Genomic DNA, 26,757 nt, shown 5'->3' with positions numbered 1-26,757 from the left:
CGCGGATAATTAACTCATGAATGCATTCATGTTTCATTGTGCAACTTTAAAACAAGGTCACAAACGGAAACATTGATTTAAAGTGGTTCTTTGAGCCTGCTTCGTGACGTGGTGCGCTTTAATATTCGATACAGAAAAACCAGCACTGACTGAGCCTGGCAACAGGAAATAGTGACACCTCTGGTGTTTTGCCTCAAGGCTGCAAGACGAATGTGACACTGCAATTTAAAAATAAATCACTATTCCCATCTGCTGTGGGACGCGCCATCAGGCTTCAATCCCAACATATCTGCAGGCGAAGCCCCACGGCGAACGCGGCGCCACGCAGTGATGTAGTCACCTGCTCCTCACGCTGGAAAGTGAAGAGCAGGAGCTGAGAAAAGGCGCTTGAACACAAACCGCTCTGATTGGCGTGATTGTTTGAGCAGCAGGTTTGTGATTAGCCATTAGAGGCACAACTGGGAAAAAGGGGTGAAATGTGAGTTTCCAGAATCCAGCATTGAAGCGATGATGAGATAAGTAGTCTGTGATTGTATATTTCACATATTTGCAAGATTAACGAACAGCGATCCTGTCCCACCCCCCCCCCCCCTCTCTCTCCTTCATTCTCTCTCTCTCCTTCATTCTCTCTCTCTCCTTCTCTCTCTCGCTGTGCAGCGCTTTTGGTGAAGTCGCTCATTGGGTTCGGGCTCCGACCGAGAGAGAACCCTGCACTAAGGTAAGCAGGGGGGGTGCGTGGGACGGAGGAGAGGAGCAGGGCACGAGAGGCAGACGCAAGTGATGAGTGAAATGATGAACGGGGGGAGCGCGAGAGCTCGGAGGACGGAGGAGTTGGTGCTGCGCCGTGCGCTCCAACGCGCCGGATGAGGCGACGCTCGGCGCCGCGGTCCTGATGAGTGATTACCCGGTGCTGGCTGGAGGTTGGCGGCTCTGTGTTGGCGCTGACGGGCACGATGCGATGAGTCCCGCACGGTCTGCGTCCCGCACGTTTGTGAAGGGGAACGTTTGGGAGACGGAGGTGCGGCGCGCGTCTCCTCGCATGGGTGGCGAAAACGTGCCGCAACTGGAGTGTGTGTGTGTGTGTGCGTGTGTGTGTGTGTGTGTGTGCGTGTGTGTGTGTGTGTGTGCGTGTGTGTGTGTGTGTGCGTGTGTGTGTGCGTGTGTGTGTGCGTGTGTGTGTGCGTGTGTGTGTGCGTGTGTGTGCGTGCGTGTGTGTGTGTGTGAGGGGCTAAATGAGGCTGCAGCGCTGCTACTCCTGTGAGACAATTGTGCACTCAGTGTGTCACCGTGTGTCTCCGTGTCACTCGTTGCTCTGCAGCGGTTTTGTTTTTATTCTGATTCTGGTCTTTTTTAAAAGTTTGCTTCAAAAGTCACGGATGGATTTCGAGAAAACGCGTCTCTGTTCACGCAAAGGTGAAAAAGCGGCTGTTGTGTTTTTTGTCTCTTTGATGGCACCTTGTTCTGTGACCAGAGGAGCTGACCCGAGTCTGGGCCCGTCCTCACACCTGTGCTGTGACCCATTCAAAGTCAGAGTGTGCGACTGGACTGGTCTAAATTATTTACGAGCAGCTGTGAATGTCACGTTTAGTTTTACAAGCGCACATTCGTGATGGAATTGAGGCGTCGGCGTGATTGACTGGGCTCGTTGTGCGCCTTGGGGATGAACCCGGCCTCATCCTCCAGCTGCAGTGGCTGCTGTGATAAGAGCAAATCCCAGCAAGCAGGTTCAAACATCCTCAACCTTTTCCACAGACGTCACCCTTTGGAGCAGCAGGGAAATCCCTGCTGCTCCAAAGTGTTCTCCTCCGTCTGTTTGGGGTTTCATCCTCAGCTGCTGGGCTGATGATGATGATGATGATGACCTCCTCATCCTCGCCTGCAGCGTGGAGGAACCTGGACAGTCCAGAGGGAAGAACTGAGAGCTCTCACTGCCTCGACTCAAGAAAGAACTGTTGAGCTCAGAGTCCGGCCCTGGTTAGAATCAAAGACTTTCAGTATTTGTTCTCAGGTTTAAACCAACTGAGAGTAAAGTGCATTCTGCTTCATTTATGTATCTGTGTGATGCAGAGGAGTTTGAGCACAAACATTTGAGCGGCGCCCTCGTTTGTGTGCGTTTCCTAGTGATCTGCTCTATTTGTTCAGTTTCTATGACAATACGCCATTTGTTCTACTTCTGTGCTCCGCACACTTCTCACCTGTTTACGACGCAGCGCGACGGCCACCGACCTGTGGGCTGATGGAGGCTCTGTGGTTTATAAGCGAATGGGGATAAAAGCGTTGGGATTTAAACATCTCCTCATACGTTGTAAAAGACGAAGAAACAAAAGAGCAGCATTTGAAAATGTCACATTAAGCAGAACAAATGTGGGACTGTTTTCAACTGTTGCAGTGTGTGGACTCTGCACTGCGTTTCCCATGAGCACTTGCGTGGGGGCGCGCAGGTGTTTCGCGTTAGACCTCGTTAAACGCTGCCGCCCTTCTCGTCTACCTGGACTCCTCTGCTGTCGTCGGGTGAACGCAGACCTCGGCCGCCGCCGTCTCATCGTGAGTGCCTTTTCCTTCCTCTCGGGCCGCGTTTGATTTCCTCAGGGGATCCGATAAATTCCAGCATGTGTCTTGTAATTTGCCCTTTTCGGATTCAACCCCTCGTTGCACGTTGGGCGCGGACGGAAAAAAAAGAAAGAGGATTGAAATCATTCCCTGTCCTCGTGCTCGCAGCAGCGCCGTGTTTTTTCCTATTATTGCCCCCCCCCCTCCTCCTCCTCCTCCTCCTCCTCCGCTCTCGCTTCTCACCTCAGCTCATCTGTTCGCAGACGTCAATATTTAGCTGTCAGACCATCAGAAAATAGCCCACGGGCCGGAGTTATGTGGTGCCGAGCGCGTGCGCCTGCAGACAGTATGGGGTCATATATTGTTGTGTGTTTACGGCCGCTTCTGTAAACAGCAGCTGAGCGGTGAAATTGCAGTTTTTGATGGCGTCGTGGCCGTAAGTGCCTGTCAGGTTTGTTCCTCTGCTCCCAGTAGACGCTGTATATTACCCAGTTCAAGCCAACTGGAGGAAACGAGGGCAGCAGCCGTCACTGGAAGCACCTCCGTGTCCTGTCACAGGACACAAGTTGCTCTAAATCTGTGTGATGAGTGCCTGAAAGTGCGATGCTGCAGGAGGGAGGAGAATCTGTGGCGCCGTCTGACAGAAGACGAGAGAAAAGGAGCCAGCGCCGCGTTGTAATGTCTAATTCATCCTCTCTCTTCCCGCAGCAACAGCTACAAGGAAGGAGCAAAGCAGGGCGAGCGCGCAGCTGGGACGGGTAAGGAGCACGAGGAGCCAGAGACAGGCCGCGGTGATGGCGGAGGCGCAGCGGCGTCGGGAGGGCGAGGAGTGGGAGGAGCAGGGCGGTGCCGAGGAGACGGAGGCCCCGAAGGAGGAGGCGCCAAAGGAGGCGCCAAAGGAGGCGCCGAAGGAGGCGCCAAAGGAGGAGCTGAAGGAGGCGCAGAAGGAGGCGCAGAAGGAGGCGCAGAAGGAGGCCCCGAAGGAGGAGGCGCAGAAGGAGGCGCCAAAGGAGGAGCTGAAGGAGGCGCCAAAGGAGGAGCTGAAGGAGGCGCCAAAGGAGGAGGCGCAGAAGGAGGCGCAGAAGGAGGCGCAGAAGGAGGCGCCAAAGGAGGAGCTGAAGGAGGAGCTGAAGGAGGCGCCAAAGGAGGAGCTGAAGGAGGCGCCAAAGGAGGAGCTGAAGGAGGCGCAAACGGAGGCTCCGCAGACCCCGACTCGACCTCTGCTGGCAACGAGGTCCACGAGCAGCGCCGACCCAGACGACGACTCCCCCAACATGATCGTGTACAGAAAGGTAGGAGAGACGCGCCTCCTGCTCCTCCTGAGCTTCTAGGGTTTGAGCCTGAGCCTCCTCTGGCTCATTAAGCACAAGTCGGGACACCGGCTGTTAATGTGCTTTTCATGACCTCATTAATCGGGCGGCTCTAAATCGGTGTTTTAATGGATCGATTGCGGCACCGACCCTGAGCTCTGAAACGCCTCCGCCGCTGAACGGCCTGAGCCTGAGGACTGAGCATCTCCCCCCCCCCCCCCCCCCCCCCCGTATAAGAGCTGTGGCGGTGAGATGGGGTCTGACCAGGTTATCTGTCCGTGGAACCCGCTGGGCTCTGGTTCTGGTGGACACAGCGTCCGTCCTGATGCTGATGTGTCGGACAGGGAGGTGCGTCCGCTCTGGGCTGCAGATACTCAGAGTGAAGGCGTCTTTGTAAATGGGGATGTGTTGAGGTGGAGGTGCGGATGCCAGAAGCTGCTGTGGGCTTTGATGAGGCTGAGGCGTCTGGGTGAAGATGGGGAAGAATGATTGTTAACAAAAAGGCACATAATGAGCGAATAAACTGTGGTTTGTATCTTTGAGCAATCGGGACGCGCTTGTTTGCGGCTCCGTGGAGCCGTGAACCGGTGAGACGTGACAGCTGGACACGTCTTAATTACCACCTGCCACCGCATTCGCTCAGCGGCTCCTTTATTAGGAACCCGTCTGATTCAATCCAGCGCAGCAGCTCCGCCGGTGTATTAATGAAACAAGACAACACACTGCCTTTAATAATGAGTGTGTGTGTGTGTGTGTGTGATGACCAGCAGATGCTCCAATACAATCAAGCCGCCGCCTCCGCCGGGAGGAAACGTCCGCGTCAGGCACAAAAGCAGCATCAGGGCCGGAATGAGAATGAACTGAGAGACAAACGCAGATCAGGCTCACGGCTCATCGCGCGTCACCTCCAAAGGCCCCAACGTTTATACGAGCAGAGGAGGTTCCAGCCTAAGCGGCAGCAGAGCGTGTGGGCTGATCCTGGGTCAGTGCTTGAGGAGTAATTAGGGTGAGATGCGGGGAGACGCTCCTTCCATTCATTTTGGAGGCGACGTTCGTCTGCTCGCTTCTTTTGCGCTCCTTTTATTCAGCAGCGTCTGATTTTCTGCCTTATTCTTTTGCCTTGCTCCCACATCTGTCTCGCGCTATTAGTTTGCGTTTTAATGAAAATTTTCCCTCTCCCCTGAAGTTACTCCCCTCGTTGTAGAATCTGCTTAAAAGCACGCTGACAAAATGACTGGAAATGCAGATGTGCGTGTTCACTCTGAGCGCCTCCATCTTGGTTCCGACTTCAGATCTGGACCCTCTTGACCCCGGAGGCCTTGGTGAAGCGTCTGTCTGCACAATGTGATAGCGATTCATTATTACAAACCGGAGGTTGCTGAGTGAAACCAAAGCCGTCGTCCAGCGCCACGCGATAGCGGAGGAGATGCGGAGTGTTTACCTGCTCGGGTGTGTGTTTGTACAGCTGTGTGTGTGTGTGTGTGTGTGTGTTATTGTCATTCTGTGTGTCTGATGATGACGGCTGTTGAAGCGGCCGTCTATTTGCTCACCAGGCGTCCATTCCCACGCCTGACGCTGGTTCCGAGTGGCTAGAAATCAGATTGCGGGTCACACCTCGGTGAACACGGTGTGATCTGAGCGGCGCCTGGAGCACAAATACCACGGTTCATAGTGAGGATGCTGCTGCTGCTCAAACTGCAATTGAATGAAATGGATTTTTTTTTTAAAATAATAACAGATAATGAGGAAAAACCCGTTCATGCAGAAGATTCAGGCAGTAAAAATACGTGAACCCACTATTTATGAAGAGTTGGAGGAAAAGTGCTCTTTTGATGAGGAGGTGTGCGTTTCTTCAGTTCCACGCGTGCAGAACCAGCGTCTCCCTCGGAGCGGGCAATTATGTGTGTTTCAAATGGAATGGCAGCGATTCAAAGCATTTTTATAGATTAGGTCTTATTCTGAATAATTGCACTACTGTAGCACAGACACGTAAGTGGTTTGTGTAGTAATAAAAGTAATTAGGACGATTTAATGATACTATTTCAAACGCGCTGAACAACTGTGCAGTTTATTGTTGGAATGAAATGCAGGCGGCACCAAGGTGACTTTTTACGCCTTTGGGCTTTTGCGGCGCTCCATAAACAGTAAAGATTCCAGCGGTGTGTAGTCGCTGCAGCCCGGCGCATTTTTATTAGGCAATTACACAAGGCAAGAGATTCATTATGAGCCGGAGCGTGAGTCACCGCCGCTGAACCCGGGTGGCGTCAGAGTCTGAGGGGAGCTTCGGGGCAGGGTCGTTCTGTCGATTGGAACCGGGTCTGGGTCAGGTCTGCGTCTGGGTGAGGCCCGGGTCTGGGTCTGGGTCTGGGTCAGGCCTGGTTCTGGCTCGGTGGCTGAGTCTGGGTCAGGCCTGGTTCTGGCTCGGTGGATGAGTCTGGGTCAGGCCTGGTTCTGGGTCAGGCCTGGTTCTGGCTCGGTGGCTGAGTCTGGGTCAGGCCTGGTTCTGGGTCAGGCCTGGTTCTGGCTCGGTGGATGAGTCTGGGTCAGGCCTGGTTCTGGCTCGGTGGCTGAGTCTGGGTCAGGCCTGGTTCTGGGTCAGGCCTGGTTCTGGCTCGGTGGCTGAGTCTGGGTCAGGCCTGGTTCTGGGTCAGGCCTGGTTCTGGCTCGGTGGATGAGTCTGGGTCAGGCCTGGTTCTGGCTCGGTGGCTGGTGCCGGTGGCTGCCTGTGTTTGCAGCTCCGTGGGTCGGCGCCTGCTCCTCCTCACTCATCTAATCCCGGTGCCGCCTGCAGGTGAGAGCCCATCACAGCGTTGCAGGTAGAGAAGCAGCAGCCTCATCAAATCAGGGCGATGCCCAGAAAAGAGTGGACGAGCGGCTTTGGAGGCGGCGCGTTCTGTGAGGACCAGTTGCTGTGGAGGCGGCGTGTGGCTGCTCGTGTTCTATGTAGTTCTGTGTCGTGGCAGGGTGTGTTCCCCGGGCCTGCACAGCTGATCACATCCTGAGTCCCCACTGACTTCCTGCATCAGCGGGTTCTAATCCAAACTAATCTCCGCTCACAGTCGCACTGATTCGATGAGCGTCTTTGCCTTTGAGCCTTTGGCTTGTTTCTCATGGAGGTTTCAGCCGAACGTCGAAGCAGCAGAGCCAGAAAGGGAACATGAACAACGCAGTTGAGTGGGTCGGGTCGGGTCGGAACCGGCTCCTCGTGAGGCCGCTCGCGTGCGCTGCTCTGACAGCGCGGCGCTGGAGGAGCGGGGGTCTATTGAGGCATCAGTGTATCTGTCATGCTCTGGTTGTCGGACAGCAGGTGTCACAGGAACCGGCCCGACCCGACCCGACCCGACCCGATCGACCTCGCTGTGCGTCAGCGCGTTGGACACTTAGATTGTCAGCGACACTGTACGACGCAGCCCAGATCCAAGCTCCAGCTCTCTGTCACACCGTGCACTTGTTGCTCCCACCGGCGCCGAGGGACGATTCGCATCCAAGCGGCTTGGCAGCACTTTGAAACTGATATCAAACAAGCACATTGTTCACGCTTCACGGGAAAATGTCATCTCGACTTTAATTATGCTGTTAAATTTACACCGGCTTCCATTTATTTTTACCCCAGAGGACGTGTGTTTGGCAGCCGAGGGTTTGACACACGACGCCGATGCTACGTCGCTAACGGATAAAACGCTGCCTCGAGCAGCTCTTCACTTCCTGATGCTCAGCATCCAGCGATCGCAGTGTTGTTGTGTAGGTGTGAAGTGTGATTGTGAGGGACCGATGATGCAGATGGTGACTCACCGGCGCCGCGGCCGCGCTCCTGTTTGTCCGGCTCTCGTAGCGCTTTGTTCTCGTCCCCAGAGCAAACGGTTTAATCCCTAATTAATCTCCCAGATATTCATGGTGTAACGGGGATTAACATATTGTTTTGTTAGGCCAACAATGACGCGGGCGTTTTCCGGGCTGTAATGAGACGCGGCGCGACGGCCGCCGCTGCCGCCGCTCGGAGTTTGGCAGAACGGACAAAAGGCCGGCATCAAAGGGCCGCGGCGGCACAAAGAGCGCGGCGCGCTCACATTCAGAGTCAATCACAGCTGGAAGAGGGCGTGAGGACGAGAAACGCTGATCCATTCAGGGAGGTGTTAATGTTTGGATGCAAAGTCGGGCCCAACTGTGGATAAATACACCTGGAGCCATTCTTGTGCTAATGCTAATGCTAATGCACCTGGGTTGGCGGCAGCAGCCTCCCGGCTACAGAGCCACTCTGATGTTAAAGCTTCACATCAATTATAAAGGTGTGAGCATCAATTAATCATGGCCACGTTAGTTTGGGGTGTTATGAGCAAACAAAAATGATGATGATGATGATGATCCTCCTCCTCAGGAGCTATCGGTTCATCTTTCAGGTAAACCTGCTGCTGATTTACTGAATAGTTGGACTGGATCATGAATAATTACTGGCTCAGGGTTCCTCCGGTTCCCAGAAGAACGGTTGCACGTGTCTGGTGCCTGCGCTTCTTCCCTCAGTGACCTATGCATCAAAGGAGCGGAAGCGGAGCCGCGGCCGCCGCTGTGATGAGAAGCCACCAGCCGTCCAGTGGAGCTCTGCTCCGAGGGCCCGGCGGCGCGGGCACAAGCCGCGCGGCAGGTTCTAACTAATGGATGAGCTTTGGTCGCGCACGCGCAGCTGAGCTCCTCGTCCTCCTCACTTGTGATGGAGACGTGCACGCGTTTAGTGTACGTCCAGGCCTCTTCCTTTCATGAGGCCACATTAATGCGTTCATCAAAGCACAAAGTGGCCTGAACGTCAACATTAATGGAACGTGACCGGCTCACGTTCCTGCAGGAAGCACACGTCCTGTTATGCAAGGGCGAACGACCTGCTGGTGTTTTCTATTAGGAAGCACCGGAATGAGTTGGCAGAAGATGCTGTTAAGAGAGAGGACGACACAAGTTAAGTGTCAGCACACGTTATTGTAGCAGCCTAATGTTTAAACCACTGTTCAGCTGAATCCTTCATTGTTTGAGTATTAATGACAGAGAAGTCAGATCCAGTGAGCTTTGCTCCCGCGTCGTCAGACACAGAATAATATTTCAGTCAAGTGAAAAGTGGGGCAGCTTCACCGGGAGCGGAGCTGGTGGTTCTGAAGCAGCGTGAACCCGTGCGGAGGCCGCTGGGTCCAGTCCTGAGCAGCTTGGAGCCAGTAATGGAGGCGTCGGACGGGACCGGGCTGTGAATGAACCCGTTCTCTGCAGCTCAAATGTTGACTCCACCAGCGCAGCTCCTTCTAAAGCAACGAGCAGCGAGCGCTGAACGCAGCCCATAGAGAAATAAAGAACCCAAGTGAACATCCAGTCAGAAACCAGTCCGTCTGCCTGGACCGGTTGTGGTGAGGGAGAGAAATGGTTGATGCGTCTCTAACGGCACGGCTCCTTCCTGACGCAGGAAACGCTCTGGGCCTCGTTACGGGAAAGGTTTGTGGCGATGGAGTGAGTTTACCACATCGTCAGCAGAGGGATTAGGAAAAACGGGCTTCGTCCGCGTGTGACCAGCCGATGTGCTCAGCGAGGAAATGTGGAGAAAATCAAACCCACAGCAAACGCGGGAGCAGAGTCATGAATAAACGCAGGGCGCAGATAAGTCTGTCAGCACGGATAAACAGCAGCCATTTCCCCACATGGCACTGGCCCTAATTCCAAAAGCAAGAGATTGAGGAGGTGTTTACACAAGCCGGAGGACTATAGATTTTATAGGTCTTTGCTTCTCGGCCTCCTCCATCAATAGAGCCCATTAGAATGTAGGCATCATCCATCCATCAGCGCACAAGTTCCTGCTCCATCCGATCATCAGGCTGATCCATTAGGGCCCAGTCTCTCTTTATGTACCGCTCTCATTCCATTTCAATCTGCCTCCTCCTCCTCGCCTTCCTCCTGCAGCTCCATCGCTCTGCACACACACACACACACACACACACACACACCAGCGAGTTTACTATTGCCTTAATTCTCCTCCTGGGGAATCCGTCCTTTATCTCCCGCCTCTATAAGCCTTCAGGGGAAATATAGCTTTGTAGCAAATCTTCTAATTTGCTGCTTCAATCCAAAAGCATCCTCCTAATCTTCGCATTGTTGCCGCCACCGTGGACGAATCGCTCGGGCTTCCTGTTTCAAGTAAAACAAATAAGTCTTCCTGAAGCCGAAGCGTCGTTCATCAGAGTCTGGGCTGATTAGCCACTCGGCTTGTGTTCCTCTGGAGCCAGCGTTCACGTGAATGGATCCTTCGATACAATGGCTGAGGATTAATTAGCGAAGGGAAACGCCTTTTGGCCTATTTGGGATCTCCCCTCCAAAGTTCAGGCTCCGCTGGCAGAGAGGCATCGATCCGCGGGGTTGGCCTTTGCTGGCCAGTGTTCATATTTCACGGGGTCGAGGTGGTGCAGGCACCGGGACGATTACAGCACGCAGTGAGGCGGGCGATCAATGCGCATCAGGCAGGAGAGATAATCAGCAGCGTCGCAACAACGGGCCGAGCTGAGGAACAGGCTCTGCTTCAGTTTAGACTAAAGTTACTGTTCACACAGCGACTTGATATTCTGCTCTGTTCCATCAGCTGAAGATCTGTCATGCATCAGTATGTGAAGGTGCCCTTCTCTGTGAAACCCTCATCACAGGCGCCTCTAACTTCAGCAGCAGGTCACCTTGAAGGTCGAACTGTCAAAATGAATAGAAGTGGAGCTCGCGCCGCATAAACAGGAGGAACTGGGCTGTGAACGGAAGGATCGGTTTGTTTTTTATACATCCTGGGCCGGTTCGAGCCCGGTTTAAATGTCAGGGCAGCGCTGCTTCCACGCAGGCAGCATTTGGGTCATGCAGGCTGTGGGACCGCGCTCCCTTTCTTCTCCTGGTTCCTCTCCCGGGAGCCGGCGTCCGCTGGTAAAACGGCGTGGATCAAAGACGATGAATAATTAAATAATTGTAGCGTCCAACTGATGTCACTCGCGTTTTATCGGAGGGAGAGAAGTTTCAGGGTCAAACACTTTCAGCCTGTTTGTTTCTATGCTGCTTGTTATGGTTCTACTGGGATCAAAGCCCAGAACCATCTTATTTTGAAATAATAAATAATTTATGGACCTGAAGTGTTTCTTTTATGAAACATAGGCTTGATTAACTGCAGAGCGGGTCAGCGGGCTGGTGAAAGCTGCGGTTTGGACCTATGGGACCGGGTTTTCCTGGGCTGTGACAGCATCACGCCTTCCCTGTCGGTGCAGGAGGAGGCGCTTTAACTGGCTGCAGTAGCGTCTCAGCTCTGGGTTTGTGATGAGCTGCTTTCGGTCCCTGTAGGACGCGGCCGCTCCACACTCCTGGGCTCAGGTTCCACCCGGCTCCGTGCGCCTGCTCGTGTTACCTTTAAACCTGTCACTGGGTGGAAATGCAAACTAATTATGGCAGCTGTTGTCCAGTGACGTCTTCCTGTTAGATGCACTGTTCTCTGCACAAACAAAGGCCTTTTCTGCTGCATGGACGCTTCATTTGCTCCCAGTTTGCTTCAAGCTCCGCGTGTTACTGCTGGAAACGCTGTACAGACGCTTTAATGGGAAGGAGCCTTGTGTTGTGGATCCACACACCTCAGCTCAGGCAGGACACGCTGCTGGTGAATGGCCTCATAGTTCAGAGCGTTCCTCCTCTTTACAGTAAGTTACTGTAAAGGCTGTGATTTCTACAGGTTTAATAAAACGCCGTCCACGAGGAGAAGCACAAGGTTTCCTGCAGGAACGTGTTTACCCGCTGATTGTTTGCCGGGTTTTAGACCTTCACCGCCTGCTAATGCTGCTGAAGTGCCGCTGACCTTAATGGCTTGACCCCAGGCTGCTCTGTGGCTGATGCATTTTACACAGCCTTCCTCAGAAGGTGCTGCTGTGTGGGAGGATGGAGCCATTTTAGACCCATGTTTTTGTATCAGCAGTCGCGAATACTCAGACGCTCAAATTCATTCTACGTATTTATCCACAGGTTAATTAGATTTGGTTAAATTGCTTTTACAGATTCAGGATTTTGCTAATGAGCCATTACCTTATTATGGTGAAACATCAGACTGTCCTTTTGTAAATTCGGCTCTGAAGTCGTGCTCAACGTCATGAGCTCATACGTGTGGTTGACGTCGGCAGTGAAGGGATTTCATTTGCTCGATGACTATAGGAGCCACGTTTCCTTTTCTCCGATGCAGGATCACAAAGCTGGTGCCGCCTTTATTGTCCTCGCAGCTCGTGTCTGTATGGAATCGTGTAATCTGTGCACGCGCGGAGGATTCGCTTTAGCGCCGTCGTTCGCTGCCGTCGGTCCTTTTTTTGAAAGAAAAGTAATTAGGACGGATTGTGGCTGCGCTGAAAGGTTGGGCTCCCAACAATAATGAGTCAGACGATGCAGACATCTGGCTGCAGCCCGTGAAAGGATGAAACAGGTGTCGCTTGAATGGGGGGTAATTAAAGTGAAACTACAAAAATGTCTCCTTTCCGTGTTTTAACGTTACAATGACAGCTAGAAAATGAAAGCAAACTCACACATAATGAGAGTGATGAAGTTAAATAGAGGCGATGGAGAACATTTATTAACGTTGCTAAAGGCCACTGATCTTCATCTACATGAGTTGCTGCGTTGGACTGAATCGATCTGATTGATCGCTGTTGGAGTGGAAAGTAAAGCAGATAACTGCATCACACACACACACACACACACACACACACACACACACACACACACACACACACACACACACACACACACACACACACACACACACACACACACACACACACACACACACACACACGTCTGTGGGTGGATCCAGGCGCCTTCGACAGGACATTTCAGCACATCTGCAATCAGACCTCATCGCCCGGTTCTGATGAATGGCCCGCAGTAATTGGCAGGTTCAGATTCTGACAGGGAAACAAAAAGGGGAAATTCAGCGATGGCACTTAGTGAAGGAGGCTTTTTAAAGTGCTTCTGAAAACCCGGGTTTGACGCCGTCGACTCCTCTGGGCAGAGACGAGCGGACGTGAGACGAGGGGTCACCGCTCCGACCCGCGTCAGGCGTCCGGAACCTTTGGTTTGTTTAATTGGATGTTGTGAGGGAAGCTGACAGTGAAAACAGACGCAGCCTGTATCTGTGGCCAAACACGCTAATTAGCCGATGACACGTTCAGATCCGCGATGAGCGCGTGTGAACCCACGTGAACAGTGCTCATTCAGCGCTTCACACGGCGGCGATGGCTGCTCACGCCTGAGGGGCGGAGCCTCGCCTCCATCGTGGGCCAGAAGCGGCTCCTTCTGCGTCTGCACGTGTCGATTTGCACCGGTTCTGCTCGTCAGCGCCTCCACGTCCTCCCCAGAGGTTCCAGCTCTTCCACTGGGATGACTGGGACCCGGGCACGTTTCCAGTGCAGCTTGAATGGGCCGTAATTGCAGCGTCATCGCCTCTCTGCAGCGGCTTAATTGCGGCCTAACTCGTTTATGGGCTGAGCTGCTGCTACGGTTTGGAGTAGCTTCAGTGCAGGAGTGAAGAGCGCCGCGTCCTCTCGTCTGGTGCTTTTCAGAAGGAGCCCTCATCGTGAGCATCGTGAGCCTTTTGTCCCTGATGTTCACTTCCTGTCGGCTGTGCTGGACGCCCCCAGGCCCCACTCCCTGCATCACAGCGGGCTCTCAGCCAACGACCTGCAGTGTCTCCCTCCATTTCTTTGCACTCGTGTGATCTCCTGCCTGAGAACTCGAAGGGAAATGCTCAAAAGCAGCGGCTGCTGGAGGCGCTGCGCTCCGCGCCGCTCCACGGCCGAGCCAAATGGCCGTATTCATCTTCTGGGTCTGACAGGAAGAGAAGGAAATGGCTCCGAGATGGGGCCCAGATGAATAGGTCTGTCCTGGACCCCAGTCGAATACAGAAGGCCGGAGAAGTGATGTCTGGCTGCTTGATTATCCATCAGTCCAGCGGCTCCCGATGGACCCACACAGCAATCGATGGCCCTCAGCGCGAGGCTCCAATGACGCGGCCTCTCAGCGCTGGAGGACACTTTGAATGCAAAGCAACAGACTGATTGCAGCCTTCGTTTGTTGGCAGATGAAGCTGTGTGCTCACTGAAAGGCCGCGTTCTCCTGGCCCAGTGTCACCTTCAGACTAAAGGCTGTGAATGAGTTCACGTGCTCGTTTGGAGGATGCTCAGCGTTTTGTGCCAAATGAGAGTTAAATGGGCCCAGACCTCATCTGGCTTCAGTTAAAGTGGAGCTGAGCCAGTTGATTCAGGCAGGTTGACTTGTAAAACCCAGCGCTTGACTTCTTCACTGAGGCAAATAAGGCTGTAAATGAGCCTGGTTCTACAGGGCGATGAACATGGAGGCCATCGCCGTGATGGATGAGGACGCACAGGTTTGCAACCGAACCAATAACTTCCTGAGAAGTTAGTTCACTTAAGTGAAGCAGGAAGAATAAAGTCTGAGTGGAAAGTGTTCTCACCGGGCAGGTAGAGACGCGGAGCCTGGCTCCACTCGGTCTAATTGGACCTCTGAGGATGTCGTCAGCTTTATGGCCGAGGCTGTGGTGGAGCCGACATTTATCGCTCGGTTTGTAACACAGCAACACAGGCTTCAGTTCATCACGAGAAGCAGCAGGGATCAAACAGGAATAGGGTGGGTTTTGGTTGTAAACGGCAAGAATCCATGTAATCAAATGCATCTGAGCCTGAGTGAGGCCTGTCAGAGAGGCTGCATGCGTACGGAGCTGCAGACTCTCTGCAGCAATGAAGCCATATTTAATCCGGATCCTTCAGTCTTGTGTTTCTCCCAGTTTATGGGTCGTGTTCTTCTTCCTTCTTGAAGCAGGTGGCCGGTCCTTTATTCCCAGACAGAACCGGGCCTCGGGCCTCACATCTGTCCTCTCCCTGTGGTGCTCAGAGGCCGAGAACCGGGACCTCGACCCTCCTCCACCCCTCACGTCTGTGTCCGGGCCTGTTCTGTGGCGTTTGACGGGTTCTGAGCGGCCTGTCACCAGCGGATCAGTAGCAGCCAGTCAACCGCCGCCGCCGCCGCCGCTTCTCATTAGCGCCCGATCGGGGCTGTCAGCGCGTGATGCAGGTGGAGCCGCCGCTCACCTTTAGCTCTGACACATGAGTGAGATCCCAGCGAGCTGCAGAAAGCGGCGCCGCTCCGCGCGTTGAACCCTTCAAGTGTTGGGTAAGATTCTGAGTGCTGTTCACAGACACCCACATGCCGTCCCCATTCACCGCGGCGCAGTAAATGGCAGCCTAATGGATTTCTGACAAACTAGCAACGAAGCGTCTGGCTTCTGAAAGCGAATGCCCGGAGCTCCTCCACCACCGCCCTTATTGGACTCTTAAAAATCCACAGGAACGTTTCACTTTGCACTTTTGGCTCTTTAGCATGAACTCAATCGTCCCAGAGGACGTGAACGGCAGCTCGGCGGTGTTCACTGTACGTGAGCGCGTGTGACGCTGGTAATAACGGGCAGAAAACAGGCCGAAGGATTCTCATCTGTGGGCAAATAAAAAGCTCCAATAAACCTCCAACCTCTGGACGTGAGCGATGCCGATCCACGAAGGAGTCACTGGAAAACAGCAAAGACACAGATAGAAGATAGAAGCGTTCACTCGTCCGTCTGACCTTTGACCTCTGTCTGCAGCCAACCGATAGGAAGCAGCCTGAAGGTCGTTCAGGCATCAGTTGGCTTTTCTGCTGGTCTGTCGGTAACGAGGTGGAGGCGCCTTCAGACGCACGGGGAGCGAGCGGCTAAAAATACACCCCGACACTCGGATGTGAAGCCTCGTCGGACTCCAGCAGAGGCGCGTTCGCAGCTTTGTTTCCAGTGGCAGTAAGTGCCCTTTTGTGTTCATCCCCAGAATGTCGTTAGCGGAGCCCCGTTTCCAGGGAGGCGGCGCGGCCGCGTGCGGCGACATTACTCATGTTACCAATAACGGCCTTTTAATATTACATGTGCTGAAGCCAGACTAAATGCAAAGCAACGCATTATGGTGCCACACGCTCGCATGCAGCTCGTTCCGCTAATTGGCTTCCTGCTCGGGAGACGTTCAGGCAGAACTATGCTCGAATTTCTAAACTGCTAATAAAGCGCTTATTGCTGCGTGTGTTGCAGGAACATGTGCCTGAATGAAATGACAGCCCGTCCGAACCTGCTCGCACTTAAAGTACGCGACAAAGGTGACGCACAGGACGATTCGTGTTGTTTGCGCTGGACCGTTGAGCGGAGCTTCGTTTTTTGGGGCGTCTTTTCAGACGCGGCGCTTGCGCTCGCGCTGATGAATGACTCCATTTGTCCTCGCGTGTTTCTGCTGCCGAGCGGCGTTCGTCTTTGTCTCGCCGTCAAGAAATAATAATTACGTTTTCTCACAGAATGTGAGAGGGAGAGCGTGGATCATTAAGTGGAATAGTGGCAGCGGCTTACAAGTGAAAAGGCAGAAAATAATGGATGAAGTCGGCGTCACATTCACTACTGCACTGAAGGATGAGGACCATTCTGCCTTTTGGTGCATCTAATAACTACGCTGATGTTGTTGTTCTTCACTGAACCCAATATTTGCTTTTGCACCAGTGGGACCGTTCCGTGTGGAACGTTTGACAAACCTGAGGGGAGTTGGTTCTAGAGGCTGATCACCACCACGTGGTCATTCCCCTCCCAGTAACAGCCACGCACGCACTGGGCAGAAACCAGTGAGAGCTGCCACGACTGACAGAACCCGTCACACAGACCCTCATCAGGCTCCGCCCCCTCCGCCGTGTGGACCTTTTGTCAGACTGTCACTGAAAGCGTGTGGTCTGAATGTGTTCTAACCCGAGGCCTCCTCCCACAAACGTTCACGAGACGCCGCTTCCGCCACAGAAGAGATTCATTGACTGAACCTCGTTCTAGAGCGCAGCGACAAAAGTTGGAAAGCTGCCGCCGTGAGATAAGAGCAGATCCGATGAGAAGTCGAGACGCAGAACCGCGGGTTCATACGAGACGCAGAACCGCGGGTTCATACGAGACGCAGAACCGCGGGTTCTTACTCTATGAAACGCAGAACCGCGGGTTCTTACGAGACGCAGAACCGCGGGTTCTTACGAGACGTAGAACCACGGGTTCTTACGAGACGTAGAACCACGGGTTCTTACTCTATGAAACGCAGAACCGCGGGTTCTTACGAGACGTAGAACCGTGGGTTCTTACGAGACGTAGAACCACGGGTTCTTACTCTATGAAACGCAGAACCGCGGGTTCTTACGAGACGTAGAACCACGGGTTCTTACTGTATGAGACGCAGAACCGCGGGTTCTTACTGTATGAGACGTAGAACCGCGGGTTCTTATGAGACGTAGAACCGTGGGTTCTTACGAGACGTAGAACCACGGGTTCTTACTGTATGAGACGCAGAACCGCGGGTTCTTACGAGACGTAGAACCACGGGTTCTTACTGTATGAGACGCAGAACCGCGGGTTCTCACGAGACGCAGAACCGCGGGTTCTTACGAGACGTTGAACCACGGGTTCTTACTGTATGAGACGCAGAACCGCGGGTTCTTACTGTATGAGACGTAGAACCGCGGGTTCTTACGAGACGTAGAACCGTGGGTTCTTAAGAGACGTAGAACCACGGGTTCTTACTGTATGAAACGCAGAACCGCGGGTTCTTACGAGACGTAGAACCACGGGTTCTTACTGTATGAGACGCAGAACCGCGGGTTCTTACTGTATGAGACGTAGAACCGTGGGTTCTTACGAGACGTAGAACCACGGGTTCTTACTGTATGAGACGCAGAACCGCGGGTTCTCACGAGACGCAGCGGTGCTGGAGACTTCTCTCTCATGCTTAATTCAAACGACCCCCCCCAGTGTTGCTGAGGCCCGAGGACCAAGCACCAGGAACCGCACAGTGAACGTTCTCCGGTCCTTTAACGTGGGAGGATGTTAATCACAGCTTCTTAATGGCTGCTTTTACCGCTCAGAGGTGATCACACACATTTAGTGCTCTTCCTGGGACCAGCTCTGAGGTCCAGCACTAATTTCTTCAGACCTCCTTAGGAACCATTGAAAACGAGGAGTGATTCTTGCAGTGTGTTATTTATGAATATGCGTTGATGCGTCACACTGAGGCCGTACGTGACGCCTGCTTTAACCTCTACCTCCTCATTCCTCCGTCCTCTTTGCAACTGCTGACGAGGAAGCGACAATCAGCGCGTCGCACTCGAAGGACCTCGTGGCGGCGACTGGGTGTGAAGACGTTTGATGAGCCTCTCTCCTGTAACGAGAGGAGCTGCGCCAAAAATAATAGAGTTCTGACAGATTTGATATCGTCTGGAGCCCAGAAATCAACAAAACAATTTAACTAATGAAATGGAAAAACAACAAGGGGTCCATTCCACACATTCCATCTGTGGATCTAATTGAATCATGCGGCGATTCAATATACACTTGCTGTTAAACTGAGTCGTGGACCCCGTCCTCCTGCCTCAGCTGGACGCGTCCCTGCTGTTTTGTCCATCTGTGAGGGTCCACGTGGAAAGTACCTGACCTAAAGTATCCTGTGTGAGCAGTAACAGCACTTCTCCAGATTTGTGTTCCCAGCTGCTGCTTTGCTCATTCTGTGTGTCGGCTGTGACGGGAACCCGTCCGTTTAGTGGTTCCAGGTCTGGTTAGACCCGCGTTCCTCTATTGATTGGGATCCGTTCCCTCAGCGAGACGGAGGGAGCGTCTGACGCGTCCGGCGGCTGGAGGCCCGTCGGCTCCAGGACGGCCGGGACGGAGCGGGACGAGCTTTCGGTGCCTTGTTTTCCTCTCATGCTTTGCTGATATCACGTGTCAGAGAAGTGCCCTCAGCAGAAGCGCATTTAAAGCAGTGGGCACGAAGGAGACGAGGCAGAAAAGTACAGCAGGTGCATCCGAACCGACGCAGAGGCCACATGTTGTTGGAGATGAAAACGGCGCAGGTCCATTAAAAGCTTAATTCTTGAGACCCACATGTTGGAGACGCTTCTACTCTTGTATCGCAGCATTGATTCACTGTGTTCATGTACAGATGTGTTGCTGCAGGTCGGCCTCCACTGACTCACAGCCACGCAGCTACACAACGTGGACACGTGCACTTATTTCTGCTCACTGTACCTCCAGTACACGCGTGCACGTGTATCTGCGTCGCTCCCTGCGTGGTTCTGTGCTGGATTCGGTTTGAGGTTTAAATATAACGCCTGAATCGCGTGGTGCTTGTGTGAAAGCTGTCTCCAAAGCGACTCCAAGGCAACTCTCCTCGCTCTGAATAAAAACACCCAGAGATGTTGGTGGTGATTCTAGACCTCTGTTAAAGGGTGCAGCTGGTGGATGTGAGCCTGTCTCACCTCCCGTCGACGCGATGGAAAGAATCCTCCACACTTTGGATGATGAGCGCTTCAAAGAGGCTCAGGCTCAATCGCTTTGATGGACTTTATTGGCTTCTTGCTATTAATACCTCCAGAAGCTTTGCTTTGGTTGATCGCCGTCTCTCCTCCCGCTGCAGATCGAGGACATCGTGACCCGCATCCAGGATGAGACGGAGGGCGTGCCCATCAGAACCGTCAAAAGCTTCATGACCAAGATTCCCAGTGTCGTCACAGGTGAGGAGTGTGAAGGTAAAAAGCACATGCTGATGGGCTCCATCAGTTTTATTGCTGTCTCGATCTGATAAATATATGATTAACTCAGTTTCACTTCAGTGACTTGTTTTCATCACATGTGGGAAAAGCCCCAGAGCGGCGGTGAATCACACACTGACACCAGAGAACACACACAAACACGGCGCCGCCTTCGCGTCAAGGCTGCGGCTCCGTTTCAGCGGCCGCAGCCAAAGTGGGAGGACGGCGTGGCGTTAAACGTGTGGAGAAGGGATGAGTAACGGTGGCCGTGGGTGAGGCCGGGTGTCGGTGTGAGGGGTGGGTGAGGACGCTCACGTGCAGCGGGCGGCGCTGGCAAAAAACACTAGAAACATTCACACTTATTGAAAATGCATCACCCCGAGACGCCTCGAGCACAATTACTGCTGCAGCAGTGGATGGATGAGGTGTGTGTGTGTGTGTGTGTGTGTGTGTGTGTGTGTGTGTGTGTGTGTGTGTGTGCACGCTCCCCCAAGGCCGGGAAACTAATGAATGATGGAGAATTAAACTCTGCCTCCTCGACACCGAGGAGAAGCAGACAAATACTCTGTCTCCTCTGCAGAAACGCTCGGAGCTGTGTGAATATTACCTCCTCAGCCGGTGTCATGGGGCGTTTTAGGTCTTTACTTGAAAATGTGCCTGATATAGAAAAGGCTAAATGTTGATTATTTCTGTAAAAAGTCTGAAGGTGAAGTGGATTAAAGCCTTTTTTTGTAGATCCTAGCGTTTTTTAGTTTTTGCCGCCATCTCTCGTCTCGATCTGATCCCAGTCCGCTCTCACGCTCTGGTCTCGTTTCCTCACTGGATTCAGGTACCGACATCGTCCAGTGGCTGATGAAGAACCTGTCTATGGACGATCCGGGTACGTTGATCTGACTGCTTTGGAGGCGTTTCTCTGTTTGATGCTGATTGTTCCAGGACCTTGAGTCGGTCTCTGAGTCATCTGAGTGCATCCATACTCTGTTGCTGTGCATTTGTGCTCCTTCACAGCTGAAGCCATGCACATCGGGAGTCTGATCGCAGCTCAGGGATACTTCTTCCCCATCTCAGACCACGTCCTCTGCCTCAAAGACGACGGCACCTTCTACCGCTTTCAGGTAAACTGATCGAACACAACACACACGCTGCATGAATGAGAAGCCCAGTGAGGTTAATCTGACGATGACGATGATGATGATGAGCCCAGTCTGCTGCAGGGGCCTTCGTCGATAACGTTCCTCTGTTGCTACTTTGACCTAGTTGTAAATGAGTCGTTACCCCTGCATATATTCATGGAGGGAGGGGCCGTGGCAGATCTGGATTCGAGCTGAGCGGGTGGAACCAGAGCCTGACGCGCTGGAGTCACAGATGAATCATAGCCAGTGTTTTATTCCTCATTAAGTGGAGAAAAGCCTGATTTCACGTTCGTCAGTAGGGACTGAGGCGAGAGAGGTGAGATTAGAGCGATCTGCGGCTGGCGAGGCCTCATTTCTCCAGCGGAGCCGGACCAGCAGTTTAATTAAAGCGGAGGACGGCGCGTCTGGTGCCGTGACCTTGGGTTTTCTTCCTCCAAAATGAAGTGGACGAGCAGACGGGAGGAGGAGGAGGATGAAGAGCTGCATGAGGAGAATCGTCCTTCATCAAAGAGGGGCGGCCTCCGCGTTGAAGGCTCAAAGCTGCTTTCTGACGCGTCGGCGTCAACTCCTCGTCTGCTGCTCGTTGCGCGACGTTCCCATTGTTGACGCTCCGCGTGTGATTGTGTTGCTGCAGCGCTGCCACGTCTGTCGCTGACGCTCCGGGAGCCTCTCCTGCCGAGGGGGCGTTGCAGGAGGAGTCAGCTGTTCCGTATTAGTTCCTCCCCATAATAAAAGCATTATTACTGCGTTGGGACGCGGGCGATCACGCGAGCAGGACGTCTGAGGCTTCAGAATCTGCACCCGCTCGGTTCTGGACTTCCTGAACTCTAAAGACCTGATGCAGCTTCACATCCATGTTTTATTGCTCTATCTCTTTCCACAGGCTCCATATTTCTGGCCGTCAAACTGTTGGGAGCCCGAAAACACAGACTACGGTGAGACAATTAAAAGGACGCGATAATGTTTTTTTTAATTATAAACTACTTCTGAGAAAGTAATTAATTAATGTGTGAAGTGTTTTGTTTGTATTGTGATTCTGCTTGTGTTGTAATGTGCATGACATGCATGGATGGCAGTGTCTTCAGCGCGCTCTCTCTCTCTCTCTCTCTCTCTCTCTCTCTCTCTCTCAGCTATCTACCTGTGCAAGCGGACCATGCAGAATAAGACCAGGCTGGAGCTGGCAGATTACGAGGCAGTGAGTTCCTCTGAGCTATGACTGTCTAGTATTGATCATTATGTTGGAGATGCATCTCAGAACACATTCAAAGTTTGAAGCTGCTAAAAAGTTTGTTCCATCTCTGCTTTGCTCGCTGGTGGATATTTATAGCGTGACATGTCTCCGTGTCCCGATCTGCTTTATCTAACAGGAGAACCTGGCCAGGCTGCAGAGAGCCTTCGCCAGGAAGTGGGAGTTTATCTACATGCAGGCTGAAGCCCAGGTCAAGTAAGTGCGCTCCGTTACCACGGCAACCCGTGGAACTAAAACACACACTGAGATGTCATTCACACCTGGAACAGGACAAAGTATACGGCGTATTGCAGTTTGACCCAGCGTGAACGGAGCACGACAGGTTACTGTAGAAGATGAAAACCCTTTTTTAAATGGATCCATGATATTTAAATACATGAAATAATAAAAATGACCTGATTAATTGTAAGCAAAGGTGCTGGGTGCTGCTACGGTTCAGTTAACCTGTGGATCAGGCCCCCGAACTAAACCTGGCGCCTACAAACTCAGCTTTCTGACCTCCAGTCTCTCGGATTTCGCTCAGTCGCCGATTTCGTCCGCAGGATCGACAGGAAGAAGGATAAGACGGAGCGGAAGATCCTGGACAGCCAGGAGAGAGCCTTCTGGGACGTCCACAGGCCCGTGGTGAGCCGCCCCTTCCTGCAAACCTTTGCACAGCCCAGTCCGACTTCAAGCAGCATTGTGTGATTTTCTCCTCCAGCCCGGATGCGTCAACACCACGGAGATGGACATCAGGAAATGCAGGCGAATGAAGAACCCTCACAGAGTCAAGAAGGTACGTGTGAGAGTCAGCAGACGCCGCTCTGAGGCTTTTCAGTGTGAACACATGCTGACGCGCCTGTTTGCTCCGCTCCGGTCCAGTCCGTGTACGGCCTGGCAGAGGAGGGAACGCAGAGCCACAGTCCCGTCCACACGCCCTCGCACCACAGCAGGAAAGGCACCAGGGAGGACGTGGAGAAGGAGGTGAGGCCCTGAACGCACCGCGAGCCGTCGGCGCCTCACGGCTCCCGTCTGAAACCCCGTCCTCTCTTTCAGATCCTGTTCCTGAACACGCAGCTCGACCGCCACTGTATGAAGATGTCCAAGGTCGCTGAGAGGTGCTTGGCGTGAACGCAACCCTCCTCCACACAGACGCCGCGCCGTCGCGTGACGTCAGCGTCAGCGCGGCGTCGCATCCCAGCAGAGCGGAAAAACCCATTACCGCCGCGCGACCCCTCGACCTCCCGCCTGCACACGTGGAACCGGCCTTAATTGCTGGTCCGCGGAGCAGAACGCCGGAGGAGCCGATCCAAAGGCTGCGCGAAGCACCGTGACGAGCGGCGTTAAGCGCAGTCGATCCATGTTTGTCTCCTCCCGTGAGGCGCGATGCACGAAAGCACGAAAACCCCCAGTTCAGAGCGTTGCTTCCTCTGAAGCAGCTTCCTGTTTGTGCATGTGGTGCTTCATTCTTTGCTACATTTGGATCGGAGCCTTTCTGACTTTGTGCGTCTCCTCTGTGCTTGTCAGCCTGATCTCCTACACGGAGCAGTACATGGAGTACGACCCGTTCATGACGTCACCAGAACCCTCCAACCCCTGGACCAGCGACGACCCCACCTTCTGGGACCTGGAGGCCAGGTACGAGTACTGTACGCAGACACGCCCTCCGGCCGGCGCGTGGGTGGATGTGGCACATCAGGCAAATCGCTCATTGATTTATAGAAGGCTGCATGTGTTCAGGTGATTACTGTGAGCGATCGGGCGTTTACTGAAGACTGAGTGTTGGAGGTCACTCGTCTCCTTAGATCAATCATTAAACCCTCCCCAGTGAGCGGGCGGTGTTGGTAATGGGAGGAATCTGTGTTGTTACTCACTCACTGATCTCAGCAAGTTGCACTACGTCCTGTCTGTCTGAATTATGCAGGAATTAATTGGAGCAGACGTGGCGATCACTGCGCCTAATGGAGCTTCATAATTTAGCTGAATTGATTAATTGCAGGATAAGACAAAAATAATCCCTACAGAGATTAAAATGAGCTTTAATAATGAACGGCGATCAACTCCACGGTTCATGTTTAGGTTTTAGCACGCTGAGCCTTCCACCGTTTCTCTGTAATTGATTGCGTCGTTAATCTCCGTTTGCTCCGTCTCCCCCAGTAAGGAGCCCAGTCAGCAGAGGGTGAAGAAGTGGGCGTTCTCCCTGGAGGAGGCCCTGAAGGACCCGGCGGGACACGAGCTCTTCCTCAAGTTCCTGGAGTCGGAGTTTAGTTCCGAAAACCTGCGGTGAGTAAATCACCAACACGTGTGTGATGCTTTCACTCACTGTACACTTATGTGACTACATGCTATACTACTATGTGTTTTTCACAACACACGACAGTACTATGATTTTTGACCACAGATAAGAGCTTTATTAATCCCAGAGGGAAATTGCTTGTTTTCTTTTGAGTGTCACAGAATGGTATTTAATAAGTACTTTGGTAAAAGAATAGCTCAGTATTTAGTAAATTGGGGAAAAGGCGTAGACTTTGTTGAACAACATGGATATACAGCATGTAAGGACGATTAAATGTCTGTTAACACTGAACTTGACCTGGTCCCAGACTTCCTGTACCTCTGTGCTGAACCCCCCCCCCTCCTCCTACAGCTGAAAATCAATCGCTGCCCAAGTAGATGAGATAAATCCCTCAAATAACACCGGCTCCTCAGGCGATCGGTCTCCTGTTCTCGACCTTTAATTGCTTTTGGTTTTATGAGGGAGCGCTGCCGAAACACAGACACTCATCCCACTGGTGTTTCTCTCTGTACGGCTGAAGCAGTCCTCAGATCAATACAGATACACACTCGCATCGGAGCAAAAAGACGAGATGCGATTTTCTGATTTCTCACTTTTATTGGAACAATAACCCTGATGCACTTTGCTCCTTCTGCTGCAGCTTCTGGTTGGCGGTGCAGGACCTGAAGCGGGTGCCCCAGCAGGAGGTGGCGCAGAGGGCGCAGGACATCTGGGCGGAGTTCTTGGCCGAGGGAGCGCCCAGCTCCATCAACCTGGACTCCCACAGCTACGAGCGCGCCAGCCACAACCTGAAGGACCCCGGACGCTACTGCTACGAGGACGCGCAGGTGGGGAGACGCCGCACGCAGGCAGAACCTCTTTAACCTCCACACGCAGGAGCGACACCCACGCTGGCATTTAGGAGGCGCACTCAAACAGGGAGCAGGAGCATTAATCCGCATGGAAATGCCAGCCTCCGCAGCCAAACCTCCTCCTCCTCACGTCAGCTCAAAGGTTAACCTGTCGGACCCAAGAGAAATTCAATAACACCTGTAGCTTCTTAATGTACAGCGCGCGCTGGCGAAAGAGTAACTCTCAGCGAATCACCAGCTGATCTCAATACATCATGATTGTGAGCTGACGTTAATAGAAAGCAGCCCAGCCCTAACCCTCAGCTGATTAGATGTCCTCCACTGCCTCCTACAGCGACTAATGGCTTTGTGCTCTGCATTGATTTCTAAAGGGGAGAGGGAGGAAGTGTTGGGGTCCGGCACATTTTCACAACATTTCCGCTGCATGCTTCGTGTTTTCTACGTCTGTGCTCTCTCCCCACTCAGGACCACATCTACAAGCTGATGAAGAGTGACAGCTACACGCGCTTCCTGCGCTCCAACGTGTACCAGGACCTGCTGATGGCGAGAAAAAAGGTATGTCATCATCTTCATCCATGGTTTAGGGTGTGTTTGCATCATTTAAATACACTTAAATGAGCTCTCTCTCTCTCTCTTTTCCACTCCGTGGGCGACTCAGCCTGAAACGGAGCAGGGCCGACGCACCTCCCTGGAGAAGTTCACTCGCAGCGTGGTGAGTGTCCTGAAAATGAACCCCAGCCCACGTTTCTCATCTCCGTTCATGATCCTGTTGCCACTGCGTTGCTTCCAGGGCAAGTCGCTGACGGGCAAACGGCTGACGGGCCTCATGCAGTCGTCCTGACGAGGCCTGGACGGAGAGTAGGAGGACCCATACCCAGATACGCTGCTTTCACCCCTTCAGGAGCAGGTGGAAACGGAGCCTGGAGCGCATGGGGGCGGCTCTGAGAGGCGGGTTCAGACCGAGCGCACCGGCGGAAGGCGCCTCGGATCAGTGGAACTGGACCGGTAGCATGCAATAAGTCACCAGACCTGACACGGTATGGAGGAGGTCTCCACTCAACGCCAGGATGTGCTGTTTCTCTGAACCTACTGTCTATACTCATGTTATTATGGTAGCTGAGGAGGATTTGAACAAGGATGCTGGACTGACGTCAGACTGAGACTTAGCTTGTTGCCGTAGCTAGTAGAGGGTCACAGTAAACAGTAGCGCTCAAGGGTCCCATCCTCCCTGTCCAGTACTGGCCTACTGGTTTTAGTTCTTATAATTCAATGGTTAAACTGATTTAAAATGCTACGTTTTGACCTGTTCCTCGCATCTAAAGCATCAGCACAATTACCAAACCCAACATAGCGGTGGTAGAATTTGTATAGTTTACAGCCACTGTAGCACATTAACGTTTCTAAGAGGCCGTGAACTGGACAGAGGTGAGATCTTATAGATCTGCTCCTAGAATTTCTTCAATCTTCTGATCATTCCACATCAGGTGGCCACATGGGGCTCACCTCCAACTGTTAAGAGTTAATAAAAGGGGAATGCACAATGAGGAGGCTCGTCATTTTACATTTAGGTCCCACTTACTTTCTGCAGGCGCTGTAGGGCAAACAAAACGCACATCTTTGGTCTGGGTGGTCACATACTGCCCTCTAGCGTCTCTGTGTATAAGTGCAGGTAAATGTCTTTGAATTCTTGTCTCAGTACTGTTTAATTACAGACAACCTATAAACTATTAAATAT

At 52.9% G+C, this 26,757-nt stretch overlaps 1 protein-coding gene across 6 annotated transcripts; it reads left to right on the top strand.

Moving 5' to 3' along the window:
* The first annotated feature begins 612 nt into the window (after positions 1-612).
* rgs6 (regulator of G protein signaling 6) lies at positions 613-26,566 on the top strand. 6 transcript variants are annotated; one of them, XM_055506148.1, is made up of 18 exons: positions 613-718; positions 3,259-3,842; positions 19,400-19,511; positions 20,344-20,394; positions 20,523-20,629; positions 21,531-21,582; positions 21,778-21,842; positions 22,015-22,091; positions 22,439-22,520; positions 22,597-22,671; positions 22,758-22,859; positions 22,932-22,993; positions 23,403-23,513; positions 24,033-24,158; positions 24,812-24,998; positions 25,488-25,577; positions 25,681-25,734; positions 25,813-26,566. In XM_055506148.1, exons 2-18 carry the CDS (start codon positions 3,345-3,347, stop codon positions 25,861-25,863), a joined length of 1,902 nt encoding a protein of 633 aa, XP_055362123.1. In that variant the 5' UTR covers positions 613-718; positions 3,259-3,344; the 3' UTR covers positions 25,864-26,566. The 6 variants fall into 6 exon arrangements, with proteins under 6 accessions (XP_055362123.1, XP_055362122.1, XP_028997944.1 ...); XM_055506147.1 differs by lacking the exon at positions 613-718 and adding an exon at positions 748-920; XM_029142111.3 differs by lacking the exon at positions 613-718 and adding an exon at positions 749-920 and having other exon boundaries at positions 19,400-19,496.
* The last annotated feature ends 191 nt before the right edge of the window (positions 26,567-26,757 follow it).

The sequence above is a fragment of the Betta splendens genome, chromosome 24, assembly GCF_900634795.4.
Source record: "Betta splendens chromosome 24, fBetSpl5.4, whole genome shotgun sequence".
Classification (NCBI taxonomy): domain Eukaryota; kingdom Metazoa; phylum Chordata; class Actinopteri; order Anabantiformes; family Osphronemidae; genus Betta; species Betta splendens.
Note: the sequence above shows the minus strand (reverse complement) of the source record. Positions and strands in the feature narration are given on the sequence as shown.

Coding starts and splice junctions, on each gene's coding strand:
- rgs6 (XM_055506147.1), top strand. CDS start 893: ATGAGTGATTACCCGGTGCTGGCTGGAG. Junction 22,092..22,438: donor CAGGCTGAAGCCCAGGTCAA/GTAAGTGCGCTC, acceptor TTTCGTCCGCAG/GATCGACAGGAAGAAGGATA. Junction 25,735..25,812: donor AGAAGTTCACTCGCAGCGTG/GTGAGTGTCCTG, acceptor CGTTGCTTCCAG/GGCAAGTCGCTGACGGGCAA.